The following is a 19794-nucleotide window of genomic DNA, read 5'->3' as shown; positions in this document are numbered from 1 at the left end:
GCTCTGATGTGAGTCATAATTCATGCAGCCAATGGCGTTGTCACTTGCAATATAAACATGTGTAATTCCTGGGCATCAACTAAAACAACTGATTCTGTCATCTTTCTTGAGAGAACAGTTTTGAACATTAATCATGCTTCAGTTGCATGGGGCAGATATTTAACAAAGGAAGTATGCCAGCAGAATGTTTGGCAGAGCCTTTTTTTAATTCTACTCTTCAGCACTTTACATTGATCAAAAATGCCATTTGAATGCCATTTCTGCTAAAATGTGTCTCATACTGCAAGTTATATAAGGGCAGAATTGTTATATAAGTTATATAAGGGCAGAATTGTTATATAAGTTATATAAGGGCAGAATTGTTATATAAGTTATATAAGGGCAGAATTGTTAAGAGAAAGGTTGGTTATAAAACCGGCAAGGCACATTTGCATTTCAGTGATTTGATCACCCGAGAATATATGGAGCCATGAGCACGAGATTAAAAGAGTTCAACAGCAGAATAAATTATTGTTTGGCTTCAGTTTAAATTGTAGTTGAATAGAATGCAAGAGGAAGTGAGTTAGAGGTCAATCAAAAAGCTGAGGCTTTTCTCCCTGAAACTACAGCAGCTGAGAGCACACGGGCTCTGTCATAATAAAATAATGTTGAGATGCAGTGAACTGAATAACCCCTAACCTCCTGCCTTCACGTAAATATATTCTTTGTTAAAGATTTAGACTGTCTACTTTATTTTCCAACATTTGCTCATGTAAAAAATACCCTGTGTACAATTTTGAGGCGATTGCATGTCCATTATTTTTTAGGCCTACGTTTTTGTTCAGAAATTGAGACACTTGGGAAGATTGCTTTAGTCCAAGTTCTGTTTTCAGACCATTCATTTAAATCAATTACAATCAATTATTACTGGGGAACATCTGCTGGAAACTTTTGAGGAACAATTTTAAAACCATCTGTGTCAGCGGCCCCTGGATTTGTTACAGGAACCTTTCAAGAAACTTGCTCCACAACAGATGAGAAACTATTCTACTTGAAACTGAATCTTATCTCACAATAAATCAAACAATAATGTAATTGTGTTTTGTTTAGTGGGATGTATCCGTGACGGTTAAATGTAATGAATGGATGGAGATTAAGACTGAAAACCCCAGAGAATGAGGAGTTTATCTCTGTACAGCGAAGAAACAGTCCATTTATTCAGTCAAGTTTCTCTTGTTAATTTGGATTTTTTATTCCTCTCAATCCCTCTCTTACTTTTGTTCAAACTCTTCATCAATCGCACACACTTTGTTCAAAGTCATTTCTCTGAGTAACTCTGGAGACTCTCTCCAAAGAGTTAATTCCTTTGTTCCAATAGTTATTTGATCATTAAAGGGGCCATTAGAAATAAATCACAAACAAACTTACTTTCATTTCTGTTCAGATTTTTGCCACATCTGTAGATCAAGTCAAACATCATAGTCATTCCCTGATGCACATAACTGGGCAGATGTTAACAAGGTAACAGTTGTTTTTCCAACCCCTACCCTGAGCTGTCCTTGGAAAAAGTATATGTATAGTATATGTATGTTTAACCCTACAAAGGTATAGCTTTAGATTATATGCTGAGCTATACTCTATTATATATATATATATGATATAAGTAAACATTGAGTGTCGTCTAATGCTTGTTGTGTGTTCTCTTGACCTCAGTCAGCCCTAATAAGGGGAAGTTGTCTTCATCTACCTCCAAGAACGTCAGAGATGTTTTGTACCTTCCTCCAGTTGTTATCTATTCGGCTTCCCAGCTCAACCTTGGCTCCCAGCAGTCACTACAGAGGAGAAAAGGGAGCTCTGTCCTATGACACAAATAAGTGGTGGACTTGGGTAGCACTCTTCTGACACTGTTCTGTGTACTGTATCGTCTTGGGTAAAACAGGCCTTGGGATTATCATCAAGGCCGTGCAGACAAAGTTTAAAAAGGCACACGGAACAAGATTTTAAACACTTTACAATAACGTAGCAAAAGCATAATTTGTTAAATTATACTAGCTCATATTCAAAGAGAATGAAACATGGGGTCAGCGAGTAAGTTTGGCCTCAGTCTACTTTTTCTTAGCCAGTAGATGAAGGGTCAGAACATAATCAAAGGCTAATTCAAGAAATGAATTTAAAGAATGAACTTGAAATTGTTATGTTACGACCTCCCTCTGCCTGCTGTGGCACTCCTCACCTCAACGCTTCCGAGTGTCTGACGTGTGAATCTTCTGCTGCATTGTTCATGTGCAAAATGTCAACTCCGGAGAACATTCGGACCCAATTCTGTGGATTTTTTCCGAAGGTCCTGTTTGAAAACGGCCACAGATGTGAGCTGGATTTTGAATGGCATTAAGGAAAAGGCCTTCAATAATAGAAGCACATATTCTGGCTCATGTATTTTTCTTCACCAATTTACGACACTGACCACCTTGAGACACACATGTTGGAGATGCAGATGTAATAGTTACCAGCAGGCAGTGCTGTGTAGGGAGAAATTCCCTGTCAGGAGACGTGCTACAGGCCCTACAACCCATAGGTGTGAGTTGGGTGCAGAACTGTTGTTGATCATTCTTTAAAATGTCTTAAATTTTAGGAATGAATGAGCCTAATTTCCTCTAATTATTATCTGACATTTGTTGTTTGTGTGCTGGATGTTGTGTGCAGAAGGAAGTTAGTGTTTTTTTATCAACGTTTTTCATCAAATTAAACTGAATTTGCTTTGTTACAGTTCTTGTGTGTAACAAATGTATTTGCTTAACTGGTTGAATATTTTCTTACTACACATCGCATGTCTGCTATTTCAGATGTCTGTTAAGCAAGCATCGCGATCTTCAGATTAAAGTTCACAACTTCTCAGAATAAAAGGTTTATAATTAAGTTCAAAATAAAGCACTGCTGCCAAACAACAAAAACTATTTTGTAGACAAATTAAGGTAGAAGTGACTCTATGTATGTTGGTGCCATGACAAAGATTGGTACACACACAATACCAAAAAACTGGTGGCCCGCAGTTGATAAATGGTCCCATTGATGGATTGAATGAATTGCATTGAATGGTCCCATTGACACATGCACACAACCAATGATAAGTCAGCCTCAGCTGTCAACCGAACTGATCATAGGCTGAGAGAATGACAGTGAGGAATGTTGTGGCAAAATTGAACGTGGGAACATGGTCATAGAGGAGTTTGGAGTAGGCCACCTGTGTGAATGCATACATTTTCAAAGGAAAAACACCATTAAGGTAAAGAAAAACTGATACGGACAAAATTCCCTAAATATATTAGAATCATGTAATCAAGAGTCCAACACAACTGCACTCAATGATTAGCCAATAATCCATCTACCCAGCTGAGTAGTATAGAGCAGGATGAGGCTATCTCCAGTTGTTGGTCTATAAATGGGCAGCTCGGGAGTATCAGAGCTATAGAGCAATGGTAAATATGGAGCTTGCTGCTGCGGTGTGTGGCTCAATATACAGGGAAACTGAAGATACACTGGAGACAGCTATGACTTCAGAGGCCAACGCCACCGTGTTCACAAGTGGTAAGAAGGATGCAGATATGGGTTTTAAACCATTTAAACCAAACTTAAATTGCATCAAATCACTACTTAAATTGTTCCTGCATATCTAATGCGTTTCTCTGTAGAATATATAGCTATGCATCATTAGGTTTAAAAGTGAAAACAGGAAATAAGAGCACACTCATTACAATGCATTTATATAGGATTCAGACAGCTACATTTTCCTTTCATTTTATGTTGCAGCCTCCTGCCAGAGTCAAAAAAGTTTATATTTCCTTCATCAATCTAAGCTCAATACACCATTATGACAAAGCAGAATTCCAGAATTTTTTTGCAAATGTCTTACAGTTACTAATTTATTACATTAACTGTACAAAATGCATTTATCTTGTCAACTTAAGATTGGAAAAAAGCACTTCAGTTCTTTTAGACGTGACCAAGATTGACAGTGTTGGGTGGAAACACTTTGTTTTTTCTTTCAGGAAGTTTCCACCATATCCTACTACAGGATTTCAGCCTATTGGACTATTGGATTTTGGTTAACCAACAGATTCTCATTACCAACTCGTCATATACAGACTCTTGGTCAGGACCCCTTGATGTTAGTTTCTGCACTGGGTAACCCTTTTTTTGCGTCATTTTCAATGTGCAGAGGCAACATATTTTTGAATGAATGAACCTTGACATTTATTAATGGTAGCTGAGTTGTTAGGAAGACTTTGGGGTGGGTAGGGCTGGGTGGCAGGCATACAAATTGTCCAACTGTCAAACCAGACACCTAGCCCTTTGGTTAAGGTATAAAAAGATTGTGGCTTTGGTTATGTTTGGGCACTCGCGGCAGTTGATGATGCCAAGGGGTCCAGACCCAACGTCCGAGGCCCCTCTCCCTTGATTGTCTGGTTTGAACACACAGGAGGCTTTACGAAGAAGAACTTTCTTTTAGAGATGGGGCAATTTTTTTTTTACATTTTCTGTGATTTCCAGGAAATCATTTATGGATCTTAATGAAAAAAGCAAACATACTCAGAAGACTAAAATCGATGAGTGTGTGCAAGTTAGTGCAGGTTGATTGAATTTCAAGGGACTGTTGGGCATTGGTGGAGGTATGTACTCAATTAAGTACCGTGTGCTAGGTTGAGTCACATAACTCTTACTTCTAAGGTATCTGCGGATGGAGATGATCAATCGTAAATCATATCCTCCATTAAGAATAGTTATTTAGTTTGTTTAGCATATCTGCAAGTGCAGTTTGAGCATCTTGATCTGAAGTTGTTCTGTAACATCCGGGAACAACAACATGAATGGCTCTAACCCTTACCCTTCCAAGCCCTGTCAAGTCTGTACCACCAGTTAGCATCAAAGCTATCCTAAACTTTAGCAGACACCTGTAAGGGATTAGCCATTCAGAGGCAGGGAAGGGTTGGCTCTTCTTTTGACCCAATTGGACATAGAGGGCCTCATTCACCAACCTTTCTTAACAATACATTTCTTCTTAAAACCCACTTACGCAGTTTTTACAAAGTTTCTGACATTCACCAATGTTTTCATATCTGGGATTTGTTCTTATGCAAGAACAGAATCCTCGCAAAAGAAATGCTTGTGTAAAATGATCAGTTATTGTGTTTTTTACTTTTAATCCAGTTGTGCAATAAGATTACATTACTATAATATTTTATAACTTTTATCTTTAGAAAAAAGACAAGTTTCAGTGCATATTCCTGTTCTTTTTAAACACGTGAACATGTTGAGGAGAACAATATTTAGTCACCCATCTTTAGGTTTCACACACTGGTGTTTACATATTAAATGTGTAACAAGCTTTTAGTTCAAATCTAAAAGGTCGGTGGATGCAGAGCTCCCTGTGTGCACGCCCTGCATCGGGCTGTACCTGAACCTGAATATTATTAAAAACATTTTGTCTGATCCCGATTCGGCATGTCCGGTCCCCATGGGTCCCGTCTGGCTCAGGTCGAGTATCCACAGATGCTCAGCTGAGGGTTCCCCCTGCAGTGCTGTGTTTCCAATGATGCACAGGTCCAGCTCAGACAACTCCTTATCTTTCATTTTCTTTTCCCCATCTCTCTTCTGTGTGTGACAATATTTATTTTGACTTCAAATCTGAGATCAAACTATTTATTTTACTTCAATTATGCGACGTTCTCCCGATACAGCTTTCACTGAACATGTAACTGTATCCCATGTATCCTTTTTTGTGGTATTTTATGTTCACTGCTGACACTACAAAACACAACAACTTTTTTTACGGTTTGAACCCGGTGCATTGCTGTCTTTGGATTTTGGTTGATTCATTCCTGGCTTCCTAAATGTCCTCTTAGTTTTGTGATTTCTGTGTGTGCACACAGCACTGCAGTCTCGTGCCCTTTAAAGGGCACTGGTGGGGTGTTTACCTATGCTGACTGGCTTATCTTAACTTATACATGCATCAATATAAGAACACAGATACGAACAGTTTAAGAATGTGTCATGAATCTGATGTTGATTTTTCTTATGAAACTTCTTAAGAAATGGTAAATGTAAAAAGTCTGTATTTATATAGCGCTTTTCTAGTTTTGATCACCACGCTTTACAGTGCAGTTATTTACATTCGCCCATTCACACACACATTCATACAGTGCATCTATGGGCAGCGCTTTTTCTTTGAGGGGCCATTCGGGGCTCAGTATCTTGCCCAAGGACACTTTGGCAATGCAGATGGGGAAAGGGCAAATAATCAAAATCTAAATTTGTGATTGCAGTGTATAGCTTTTAACTTAAGTATTGCATGCAAACACAGAAAGTCTGTGTGTCCGTCACTCTTTATGAAACCCCACTATTGAAAATATTCTTCCAAATATTCTGACTACACATATTTAGACAGGGGTTAGTTTAACCCCTCAACACAAAACTGCACTTTTAACTGTTTAAAAGTTAAAAACTGTTTTTCCCCCCATTTATAACTCAGTATCGTGAGTGTCGCTCTTCATCCCACAGAAACTGAACTGATATTTTTGTTCCAGCTGGAATTTTATTGCATTGTCCTTTCATCTGTTATGTCTGATTTCATGTTGTACTGGTGAGCCGAAGGCAATTTTTCCCCCTTGGAGGACAATGGAGCTCTATTCATTCATTAATTCCTTAATTCATTCCTTAACTTGTTCAGTGGAGACTCGAGATTGACATTGTTGTGAAAGTGTGACTATATATTAGTTTCTATATGTTGGTCCTGTGATGGACTGGTGACCTGTCCAGGATGTACCCTGCCTCTCATCCGATGTCAGCTGGGATTGGCTCAAGGCCCTGGAAAATCACGGGAACCATTGCATGCATTGTAAATCACCTCATGTGATAACACTCAACCGATCAAATCTGTTATATCCAAAAATGATTCTGACCGTGTATGTATCTACTCACCACCATGGAGAGACGAGAGGAAGGAGAATAGAAAGTGAGAATCAGTTAGAGAAAAGTAAAAACACATTTTGATCTGCTTTCAATGAGGTTTTTAAGACTGGACCGACTTTTATGTTCATAATCGATTTAATGGTACTACACCCTCCCAGCCAGGATTTTAAATCCTTACAGGACAATCTAGAGCTCACTTGATGATGTTTCTCTGCTTGAGAATGTTTTCTCCATCCGGACCGCTCTGAATCTTAATCGAGTACCCCTGCTTCAAAGTCAGGGTTTAACCCATTGGTGGCAGCTCCTGGGGGGGGGGGGGGGGGGGGGGGGGTTGTTTGCAGGAACAGCAAGGCCGTGTGACTGGATGAGAGAGTGTCGAGCCAGCCATCGTAGGACTGGCCCCCGATTTTGACATTGGAAAGGTGTGGGGAGAAGGGTGTCAGATACTGTTCCACCATCTGACAATCAGGTCTGACAGAATATACTGGTGCCTTCAGAGCTGTCACACAAATACACGTACACACACCAGCTGCACCACAGCTAACATCTGCACAGTTTGTGCATTCTCTGTTCAGGTTTAAAAAAACAAAACATGGACTGTAAAAACACTGGCAGCTAGATTCATGTGAATGATTCAATCCAGATGGAGATGTCAGTCCTCTTGTCAGTACAACAGTTGAGACATATATCTCAACTACTACTGCTCAGATTACTAAGTGTTTTTATGAATGTCAATGGAGGGAATGTTTTGAATGACTATAGTAACCTGCTGACCACCCCTATCTATGAATTTGACGAGTCTTTACCTTAAGATCAAGACTCAGGTCTCTATAGCCGTTTTCAGACATCCAGAAAATTGGGTCCAGACTTTATCCGCAGTTTGCTTTTCTCACGTGCACAACGCAGCGGGAAGTTCTCTGTACAGACGGGTTCACCACAGCAACAAATACTCTGCATGGTTCAGGTGAGAGGTGGAGCAGCAGACAGGAAGTAACTTATCAACTCTGCTGCGGAGATCTAGGGATTTTGTTTCCAGCACATTGACACCGTCGCCAGCTCTTATCACCAGAAACCCTCTCGAAATCTTCATCGGTTTCTTCTATGTCTGTGGGTCCACTTTTTCACCTGGAGTTATTTGCTTTCTTTTAGTTTTTTTCTTTTTTGCGCCTGTGGTGTGTTAGAAATGTCATCAACAAGTTGATATGGTTCCTTGGGGTCTTAATGAAATGTCTGTAACATACTTTGGTCAAAATATCACAAGGATCATATAAAACAGCACCCTTTTTACCCTGTATAAAACAGCCCTCCACAGAGTGACCTGTTTTGAGTGCCTGTTCCTTTAAATGCTAATGAGCCAGCCCCCCCCCCCCCCCCCCCCCTCCCCCCTCTCCCCCCATGATTTTAAACGATATAAATTACATATTTTATATGATATAAATTATCAAATATGCATCCCATACTTTGTATTCCCCTTGTTGTCCTGGAGTTTTAATTTTCCCAATCACATAATTAAATGTCCCCCTCTGCCCATCCACTACAAGCACACAAGCAGACAGACAGAGAGAGAAAGAGAGGGGTGGGGGGGGCTATGAAGACCATCATTTACCCCCGAACCCCGACATTCAACGGGTACAACAACAAGCGGAGAAAGCAGAATCGCGGGCTGACCTTATATATACAGTCTATGGGGCTGACCAGCGCGGAGAAATGCACGTCCCGTGTGAACAGCCAGGCGGCTGCGCGCTTGAGAATGGCGCTGCGCGGTGCGGCGCTTCCGCGTCTGGTGTAAACCCGGCGTAACGAGTGTGGGGGGGCGGGGGGATGAGGTGGGGGGTGGGCCAAGGCCATGTAGGGAGACTCCCACTCCCACAGGAAGCTCAATCGAGTCACTCAAGCATGACGTTTCTGACTTAGAGGAACCATAACAAAACGCGCAAGTGTTTTTTCCCAGAGTTTTTGGGTTGGTAGACATGCCAGATACCCACATTAACCTGTAGAAGCACTAACAAAGTGGAATTTTCATGATGTGTCCCCTTTAACCTTAGCACATTGCAATTTGTATGGAAGATATGCCAGATACTAAGAGAGAATGGTTCTTTGCAGAGGAAACTGATTTAATCATGCACAAAGGGACAGTATGCAAGCTGACATCTATGTCATATAAATTGATGCAGATTACGAAATAACAGTGATATACTGCGTCCTTGACTTCAGACCATGTTCTTGTGAATCAATAGCTTTCTGCTGCTTCGCGATAATAATGCACTCGAATACATCTAATTTTAAGACCAACACACCCATGGGCACTTGGATGGGTGCAAGTAGATTTGCTATTTAAACAATGAGGACCCTTGACGGGAAAATGACAACGGTGGCAGTCTGAAAGAAGCAAAGACAGTAAACAATGACTGAGCATAATATCTTAAAATAGTTCTTAGGGTTGGACTCTATCTGTAAATATCATATATTATTATTTTCATTTTAACAACCAAGTCTGCCAGAGCTTAGATATGATGATAACACAAACTGTTCCTGGTCTCTACCCTCTCTCTCCTCTCCGCCCTCTTTTCCACCCACCTCTCGTCTCTACCCCATTTTTCTCCACTCAACCTAACTGGTCAAGGCAGATGGCCGCCCACATTGTGTCTGGTTCTACCAGAGGTTTCTTCCAGTTAAGGGAGTTTCGTCTCTGCAGGCATTACATGTTTGCTCATTGTGGAGACTGTTGGGTTTCTCTATAATTTTGTAAGGTCTCCTTAGGACCTTAGTATGTAAATTACCCTGAGATAATGTATGCTGTGATTTGGTGGTATACAAAAAAAGGTATTGATTTGATCTCCTCTACTGTGAGGTGTAATGAACATCGCAGCCCTTTTGGGGCTGACAGTTTCTATGTAGTCTTTAGATTTACTGTAAAGTGTAAAATTAGAACATTCTATAAAGCATGAACATGTTGGAAGAAATCATAACTTAATTACTTAATAGAATTAAGAGTCAGCTGGACCTGTATTGGGACACTTTTCATTATTATCCTTTTCATTTATTCATTTTTGTCAATACATTGTCATGATTAAGTACATTGTTTATTTGTGTATTCTTTAACAAAGTAAGTCTCCCCAAACCATCTCTTTTTCAGTACAGAAAGCAGCATTAATACAGGAGCAGCTATTCTCTTGAAATGTTTGAAAAACAACCAAAAACAGTCCAATGCATCTTGAAAACAAATGACGGAAAATAAGACCAGGATGTTTGAAGGGAAAGAGCCGAAATGTAAAACCCGAGAAAACTGCATCAGAAACAGTGGTCATACCTCAGCCCCAAGCAACTGCTGTGTCGTGTCCTCGATGAGACATAAAGAACAGACTGAAACTACGACTTGTGTATTTGAATGAGTTTATTGCAACAAACTTACCTGATTAGAATGATTGCAATATTTATATAGAAGCTATGATTATACAACAATATTTGACCGCACACTACTTCATCAAGAACTTCTGCTGAGTTGAACTTACACCTCTGACAGCCTATGATTAGGATCTTCAACAGCTACTTTGTCCTTAGTCCTGGGTTGTGTGTTTCTCTTACTTGTCCACTCCATGGAGAAGTAAAGCTACAACCAAAACAAGCCATATGACCCATTGTTAATATAATATACTTAGTAGTGCAGCTTCAAGTTGATACAGAATCTTATTGAAATATAGTGACAACACCAATGGGTATCTGGGGGGGTTTGAAGCTGCAGTACTGCATCAGAGTATTTAAGATTTGTAACTAGGGCTATCAGCGTAATCAGTTAATCTACCAATCATTATCACTCCTCTGTGGCCAACGATCCCTGCAGAGATACATAAGCTGTTGTCACTTCACTTATTGCCATGCATTGCCATCCATGCACATGGCAAGTTATGGGTTATAAATGTGAGGCCTGACATTGGTACAGTCAATACCTTACACACTAATACTGGTTTGACCTTTGTTGACCTCAACCGTCTGAACGAGGGTCTAACAAGCCTGTGTCTCTCTAATCAGCTAAAGACCTGCCCTTAACACAGGGGATTAGTAATTAGATGGCTTTGCGGATGGTTCCCCCAGGGGGTGAACGAACACACACACACACACACACACACACACACACACACACACACACACACACGCACACACACACAGAGACCCGAGACAAATCTTTAGCTCCTGTCCTGTTTTGAGTCATTGAATGCACGCACACACCAACTGTTCTACTATTTAATATAAACCTTTTAACTTGGAATACTGTTCAATGGTCATATTAATGCAGTGTATCATGACGGTTTAAAATAAAAATAAAAGTTCAGTCCCCCAGAGACTGTCCTGCCAATAAAAAATCTGATGGTATACACGTCATGTTTCCTCAGTTACAACAAAAACGTTGGAAATTTTCTTGGCCGTCCTTTAAGTTTTTTTATATTCAACATCTAAACCAAACAAGTTAAATCAAACCTGGCTTCCTATAAAGAAGGCAGAAGATTTTTTAACCATAAAATCATTATATTGTCAATTTTTAAATCTGTGCTTAATTATTGTAACTGATCATTATTCTCTGTACCACAACATTGTATCGACATCTGCACAGACATGACTTTCTACTGGCAGAGCTTCAAATCAACCCCTCTCCAATCTCTTCTCACACTGAGATCTGACAAGTGCAGAACATGTTCCAGCAACTACTCCACCTCCCAAATGTCCTCACTAATCTACCAACAATGGACTACAAACTGCCCTCAAGCTGCAGTTGGAGACCATAAATCTTTTTTTATGTGGTATTTTCGGAGTCCTGTCTTCAAAACTTTCTGGCCTGTCTTTGCATCTGTCGAGAGAAGCCGAGTACTGAGTGTGAGCAGGTGGTGGGCTGGGAGGGCAGAGGCTATGGCTTGAGTGACAGTTAAGCCATTTTCAGACATGACGGCCCTTATCACCAAAGCCCTCTTGACATGTGAGTCGGTGTCTACATGTATGGCACCGCTTTTTAATCCTAAAATGTTTGTATTCTTTGTGTCTTCATCTGCTGTGTGTTAGAAAGTCATCAACATGCCCACTCACTCAAGGTGAATCCTGCAAAAGATCTCCTGCTGTGTCCCCACGTCGGCCCATTCAGACGTTCTGTCGAGTTTTTACAAAGGGGGGGGCTGGCAGGAGAAACTCCACAGAAAGTCTGGAGGCTCTCACTCAGACATTTGCCTTCTCACATGCAGCATACAAAACCTCCAGACATTCTCTGGAGTTCAGCGCACGTCTGAAAGGAGCTTTACAGAAGTTGGGCAGGACTTAACAGTTGAAGGAATCCTCCTCCTCCTGGAAGACCGTTTGACCTTTGGGTGTGTGTGTGTGTGTGTGTGCGTCTGTGGGGGCGTTAATGGAGTGTGTCTGTAAGTGTGTGCGTGTGTGTGTGTGGCTGTGAGCTATTCCTCTGGGATGGACTTAGCAGCGCGTGTGTGCTTTGTCTAGCCTCATTAGGTGGCGTGTGTGTGTGTTGTTGGATTGTAGGGTGTGTGTGTGTCTGTGTGTGGGGTGGGGGCTGGTAGGTGGTTTGTTTGGGTGGCGGGGGGGGGGGGATTTCCAGCCGGCTCAGGTTTAAGTGTGACCTGCTGCGATTGGACGAAAAGAAAAACAGTGATCAGTGTTTGAGCAAACCCTGGGCTCCTGTCAGCTGCAACAGGCGTGGGCCTCCTCAAGGAGCCACGCTTCTGAGCACCGGGGCTGTAATTAGCTCTCGCAAGAGCTTTGCTGCAGAAAAAGTGGGATTTTTTTAGGATTAAACCATCAGTGCTTGTGAAGGCCATTGCTGAAAGGTGGTTTAGTAACACATCTCAAATGCATAAACGATGATTTGACAGCTGAAATCCCATGGAGGAGGTGGGAGGCACTGCTCAGAACAATCATCGCCAAAACACCCGATGAGGGAAGATGTACTTTTGTGGATTTTTATAAACCTAAAGCTCTTAGTGTCTCGGTTCTGGATACGCTACAGCAGAGGCTGTCGAATTGAATGTTATATATATATAGCGATTTGATATTCCACAACAGGAACAACAAACACCCTCTCAACCAATAAGAGTGTATATTTGGGCAGGCCACAAAAGATATATAGTGTTGTATGGCCGAATAGTGTGTATTTATTTAACTGCCTGTAACCCATGCTATAGTTTGTACCTGTGCATATAAACCCCATTCATCTACCTATTTAATAGGGTTTATGGCAACTCTATGACTATTTGTTCAATAGTTATTGTCTATGAACTGCTAACCCTTAGCCTAAACAATGTAAATACAATGCAAATTAAAAGTTATGTTTGCATAATAAACGGTTGTCTGATATACTTCAACCTCTGATGAGGCGTAGGGGCTAATTGCTTTTCTGGTCCAATGTGGAAAGATTTGCTGGATAGGTGAATTTGAACATCCGACAAATAAATGTATTTTGACATTTGCCAAGGACGGCTGCTCTCGTTCAAAAGGAGTCTGCACATTTTTTCTGAATAAAGAAATGTAAGAAAAATGTATGTGTCATTTCAGAGAAGATGAATAACTTGTATTTTTTCTCAATAAGTCATTTTTAATGTCTCATACATAAATGTAAAGGGAAAACAATGTGGGAGTAAAGAAGCTCCATGTGAGCGCATCATGGAAGAAATATGTTCTGTATGTGCTGCTCAAAGAAGAAGAAAAAAAGCATGCATGCATAAACAAACACATTTACTCAGACCAACTGCACATACATGTACTCTATACACATCTGTATATGTTATACATTATGCATAACCTTCTGTGCTTTCCATACTCACACCTCATTAATGTTTAATTATGCTCCACATTATTTGATTTACTTGAGCAAGTTTATCATAAACGTCAAGAGCATTTTATGACTCATATTTCCTAATTAGGGGTTCAGTTTGTGGAGTGTAACTATTGATAGTTTGATTGGTTAGAAACTTCATAAAGCAACTACTTCATAACAGTGAACTTTTATGTGAGGACAATTTGGTCACTCACTCAAAAGGACGTCTGCCAAAAAAAAAAAAAAGTCCCCCCCTCCCTCCATTTGGCAGAAAATCATTGCTTGTGTCTTTATCCTCCATTCGCGCGCCCGTCTCCTCGGGGCGCGCGCGAGGATTTCCTGGTGCGCGCGCTTTGGCACGGCGCCGCGCACTTCCCAGCGCCCGTGTGTAGTAACCCAGAGCAGCAGAGCTCTCAGATAGACATGGCGGCGGATCCTAAGCCGGACTGGCTCTCCTGCCTTCCCTCGTCTTGGAGTTATGGGGTGACTCGGGATGGACGCATATTCTTCATCAAGTAAATATCACGCGGACACACGGATTTACGGACACGCACTGCTTTGTTTCCTCCGACGCAAATGTCCCCCCTGTTTGTCCCTTTTCGGCTGCTCTGTTCACCTTTTCCTCCCGTTTTCCCTTCCACCAACAGCGAAGAAGCGAAGAGCACGACCTGGCTGCATCCTGTTACTGGAGAGGCTGTGATCACGGGGCACAGGAAAACTCCAGGTACAAAAAAAAAAAAAAGGATCCGTCGGGGTTGTTTGGTTTTTCTTACCTTCGTTCTCCTGCGAAAAAAAACAACACGCACACACACGCACGCACGCACGCATGCGGCGCCAGGGGAAGGTTATCCGTGCGTAATGGTCGAGGAAGAAAAAAAAAAAGAAGAGGGGGGCGACAAGTTGCGGGAGCCGTGCAAGACGCGGAGGGGAGACATCTTCTCTCTGCAGCAAAGCAACAGCCTCCGCTCCCCTCTCCGCTCCGCGCTCCTCCGGCGGACCATTACGCACGGCGTCCGTCCCCCCCTCCTCCCTCCCCTGCTCGCTCCACCTGGACACTTCGCCACACACTTTTTAAAAGTTCCGTCACGTAGGCGTGGACCGATTTCGGGAGCCGATTCCCTGCAGTGACATTTGACATGTTCTCTCCCCCCCACTGAAACCAGTACGTGCTGCAGACTCGGGTCTCTCCACGCACGCACTGCTGCTTAGAAGAACAATGCAGCGAACGTGGTGCGAGGCCAAACATTTGTATTGAAAAAATTGCACATCTGCATTGACGAGCAGCGGCCGGCGGCGTGTTTGCATGCAGATGAGCGGTGTGTGTGTGCGAACAGCTGGAGGCTGAGGCTGGTACACGATTGAGTAACCCTGCGATAGCTGCTCTCCAAACTGGGGAGGGGGGGGGGCGGAATTGTGTAAAAGGGCACAAGCCAAAATGAGCTATTTGTGACACTGCATTGCTCTGCAGGTGTGTGTGTGTGTGTGTGTGTGTGTGTGTGTGTGTGTGTGTGTGTGTGTGTGTGTGTGTGTGTGTGTGTGTGTGTGTGTGTATATCCTCATGTCTCTCCGCACAGATGCTTATGCTCCTGTGCCTTGTGTTTTTCTTCCCCTCCCCTCGTCTTCAGATTTACCAACAGGATGGGAGGAAGGATACACATTCGAGGGGGCTCGCTGCTTCATCAAGTGAGTTGGAATGTGCGGAGGAGAAAAAAAAGAACCGAGCGATAGATGGAGATTGATAGATGCAGAGAGAGAGGGAGAGAGGGAGAGAGGCTGAGGGGCTGCTTTGTTTGGTCGGCATAGAGATTTCCCTCTGCGCTCATCAACGCCCACCTCTCTGCATCTCTGCCCTGCTGGAGGAGCAGAGAGGCAATTCACAAATACATCTGTTTGCCTCTCCTGTAACGCACACAAACACACACACACACACGCACGCCCCCCCCCACCCCACACACACCACACACACAATTAGTGGGATTTAAAAGCTCCCTGGTCTTTTTTATGCTGCTCTTGCCCTTCACCTCTCTCTCTTTCTCCATGACAGCCTCTCTCCAAGTCTCTTCACACACACACACACACACACACACACACACACACACACACACACACACACACACACACACACACACACACACACACACACACACACACACACGCACACACAGTCCAATGATGGAGGGGTTTACTGAGAAACAAGTCTGCTGTCAGTTGGACGCAAGTTTGACAACCAACTGTGACTCAGAAGCTGCTCTCCTGCGCTGAACAGGCTCTACTTGTTGGTGTGCTGCATGTGTGCACATGCAAGTGTGTGTGTGTGTGTGTGTGTGTGTGCGTGTGTGCGTGCGTGCGTGCGTGCGTGTGTGTGTGTGTGTGTGTGTGTGTGTGTGTGTGTGTGTGTGTGTCCCCAAAGCTATTCCATGTACATTTGCGCACATGTGTGTTTTGTGAGCCTGTTTGACGACAGCAATGCCCCGCAGCTCCCAGCCTCTCACACACCCATAGCCGCAGCGCAGACACACTCCTTGAGATCGGGAGCAGGCACTTTCATTTGTTCTCCCTACTTTCCCACCTAGTTTTCCTGCTGTTGCTCACACTGTCTGTGGCCATTTTGAGAGCAGCAGCTGACACATATGGTGAGCTAATATAGCCACTCTATAAATAGCCCAGAACCGCTGCTCATTGGTATGTATGAATGCACGCAGAATGTGCCAGTGGACCCTCAGCGTGCATGGATGCATGCACACGACATGTAATATACAAGCGCTGTTAAATGCTTGCATGCAAACACAGACAGCCTCTGGCAGGCAGTTGTGACAAGTGGACAGCTGTGAATGCAGGTGTGAAGGCAGCCAGAACGCATTGAGTACAAGTTTACAAGTTGCGATGCAGGGGGGGCATGAGATCATGCTGAGCAGTGTTAGAACCCCCCCACCCCACCCCAACCTTTGACCTTCTGCGTGTTGTGTAGAACCTTTCGCCCCCAAATTCCCATTAAGTGTTTGTGCAACCGGCAGAGCTTCATGACAGACCCAGAGAAGGTTACTGTGCTGGAATAATACTGGCCCCAGGTTTTGTGTGTCGTTAGTTTGTGGTAATTTGATTAAACATCGTTTTATTGAGAAATATGTAGGTTACAGAAGCCCTGCAAGGCAAAAAGAAATCTTTGCCAAGATTATTATTTTTTTTTTTACCTGCTACATCCCTGAGGTCCAAGACATTTTTTTGTCGACCAAAGGAGACGGACACGCACCACTGCTCCAGTCTAAATAGGGCTAAAAGAATCCATGTTTTCTTCAAGGTGATTTTTAATGTCTCTATGCACTCTTAATATAAGTCAGGTATATTGTGAGTTAGGAAGTTATGTAACGTCACTGTCATGTCAGTAAAGCTTCAGGAAGTCAGGTGAGGCCGGATAGAGGAGCGACACACTGAGCAGGTCACATACAGGACTTTCATCCAGGAGGCTGGGGTTTGGGCCGTGCTTTATTTTTTGACTCATTATTTCTTTCTGGCTGTCAACCAGAAAACCTTTCTGCCAGATCCTGAAACTCCCACAGGTGTTTGGGTTGGGTTGAGATCTGGTGACTGCGAAGGCCATAGTGCATGAGTCACATCATTTTCAGATCTTCCCCTTCCTTTGCTCAGTGAGCCCTCATGCCCTGTGGATGGGGGCACTGTTACTCCATCAGGATGCTAACGTTTCATTATGTAAAATGGGATCACTCAGAAGAACTTTGTATTGATTTACAGTGAGTGTTCCAAGCGGAGCCAAACCATGGCAGCAAAAAAATGCCCCTGTACAACAGAGCCATTGTGTCCCCTCACTGCAGGTCAAAGCATTCAGGCCTGGATGGTTTTCTGCCACTCATACACCTGCCCACTTGTTGAGAATATGGAGATGGATGACTTTTATGACCACATCACTTTTTAATAACATGTCTGTAGACCAGTGGCTCCATAATATCCTCCTATATACAAGTGTGGATGGACTCCTGATACAGTCTCATCCCATCCTGCACTGACATTCTCAGTCGACCACAGCTTCCAACCCGGTTGTCTGACGTCTTTTTCCCTAGATCTAAATTCAGATGTGACTTTAGTCCCTGTTCCTGTTGAAACCACCATTTGAGCGTCTTTAGTCACTGAAGCTGCCGCCATCTACGCCCCAACAATGAACCCTCTTTCAAAGCCACTTAGATCTTTTCCTGTCGTCCTAATATATATTCTGAATCAACCGGGCCTGCTCAGCATCTTTGTATATATGCCACAGAGCATGATGGGATGTTAACCGCTTAATTGCGCCATGCAGTGCACCTGAGTGGGAGCATCTGCATTCATTATGTGCCTCCACTCATTTATTCAGGTCTCTTTTTTTAATTAGTCATCTCTCTTGCAAGCTCATTACTGTCGGATCACTTGTTTTGTGTTTTACTGGATTATCCACCACTTTATATCAGTGCCATCTTACCGGCAGGATGACTATGTACGACGACAGATAACGCACTCAGGTTTTTTTGGCTAACCATTCTTGTTTATGTTAATGGAGGGGACTAACCACTATAACATGCGGACCTGAATGCTTGCTCATTCGCTGAACCGTATTGTGTTCAAACATGGGTGGCATCAAAATCATGGCCCGAGTATGTTGCACTCTTCGATTGTTCATTATCTCTATTATACATTTACTCATGTTAGATTTTAGAATTTATGAATTTTTGGGGGGGATTTGATAATGTGTTGTGGCAGGTAAAGATTCCAACCACTCTCAGTCTTTATCCAACACTCCCAGCATCAAAAATCGGCGGGAAGAACTTCTCTCCTGTCTGCAGGAGTGTGTGTGTGTGTCTGCCCGTCTCTGTCGCTCTTCACACAAACACAAATTATCACATGTATATAGTTATTAATCGATGGTGTCGGATCATTAATCTGAACCCTCACTTTAACCCTGATGTCCTGGCTGTGCGTGTCACGTTACGTCTCATCTTGTGTGTTACTTTTTTATGTGTCTCATAAACTATTGAGTGAATCAAACAAACACAAAGTCAACTTCAGTACTGTTCAGGTCCTAACAACCTCTGAAAACTGATAACTAGTGATGGTGTTTATTGTTAACGTGTAAAGTGAGCACAGGTCAGCGGTACATACAGCACGGTACAAGGATACAGGATTCAAAATGTGTGACTGCCCTGATCCTGAAGCAGTGGTGGCAATCATTTTGCAGCGGCAGGCCGCCATAGGGGTAGCCCAGTCGGGTTTAGTATTTAGATTTGGATCTGGCTTGTATTCATTTCTTCCCAGGATTAAGAGGAATCAACAAAACTCAACAACGTACATTTGCTCTTCGCTTTGCTTCGAAATCTTGTATCTTGCCCAAGGACTCTTCAGCATGTTGACTGAAAGAGCTGGGGATCAAACTACCAACCTTCTGGATAGTGGATGACCCGTTCTGACTCCTAAGCCACAGCCGTACCCATTGTGAAAGCCCATGTATTTAGTCACAGTGACAATATGCATTGATAGAGGACATAAGGCCTTAAAAAGCCACTGCTATTTTTCAAGAATTGGCTGACTCAGACTGAACTCCAGAACACTCAATCTTACAATGACTAGTCTTGTACTGGACAATTGGGCCTAGTGTCATTTTGTCTGAACAGCACTTGCAACATCACCATTTCTTCAAATCCTTCAAATTCCTCTCAAATTCCGGATCGGTCACATTTCTATCAGCCCATTATCGAACGTTCCGGCACCACGGCTCCCTCTACATTCACGGTGTTAAAGGGCACTGCTTCCCTTGGATTCCTGTTGACAAGCGGCCAATCCCCAGATTCAGCCTTTCAGTCTGGGGGAACAACTCCTTCTGCCTTTGTTTAATTTTCAAGTTTGGAATCTGTTTATACCCTCAGAAGCATTGTAAAGCCTATTAGGAGTCCTCCAAAACACGATTGGCCAACATTTTTTGGGTTTCTGTAAAAATGCTGGCGCTGGGGTAAACTGACTCCTCAGCTGAACATGTTAGATGAAGAACTTGGTTTCGA

General features: G+C 42.8%; 1 protein-coding gene across 10 annotated transcripts in view; it reads left to right on the top strand.

Annotated features, from left to right (window-relative positions):
* Nucleotides 1-14095: 14095 nt before the first annotated feature.
* LOC117757407 (pleckstrin homology domain-containing family A member 5-like) overlaps nt 14096-19794 on the top strand; it is a 198845-nt gene continuing 193146 nt past the window's right edge. For 6 of the 10 annotated variants that reach the window (XM_034578551.1, XM_034578548.1, XM_034578547.1 and 3 more), the window contains exons 1-3: nt 14104-14271; nt 14404-14480; nt 15382-15439. In XM_034578551.1, the coding sequence (XP_034434442.1) occupies nt 14180-14271; nt 14404-14480; nt 15382-15439 (227 nt within the window). In that variant the 5' untranslated portion in view covers nt 14104-14179. Of the gene's footprint in view, nt 14272-14403; nt 14481-15381; nt 15440-19794 lie in introns of all 10 variants that reach the window. The other 4 variants (XR_004613108.1, XM_034578552.1, XM_034578553.1 and 1 more) reach the window with 3 other exon arrangements.

Source organism: Hippoglossus hippoglossus, chromosome 23 (genome assembly GCF_009819705.1).
Source record: "Hippoglossus hippoglossus isolate fHipHip1 chromosome 23, fHipHip1.pri, whole genome shotgun sequence".
NCBI lineage: Eukaryota > Metazoa > Chordata > Actinopteri > Pleuronectiformes > Pleuronectidae > Hippoglossus > Hippoglossus hippoglossus.
The sequence above is the reverse complement of the archived record's forward strand: the minus strand, read 5'-3'. Positions and strand labels throughout refer to the sequence as shown.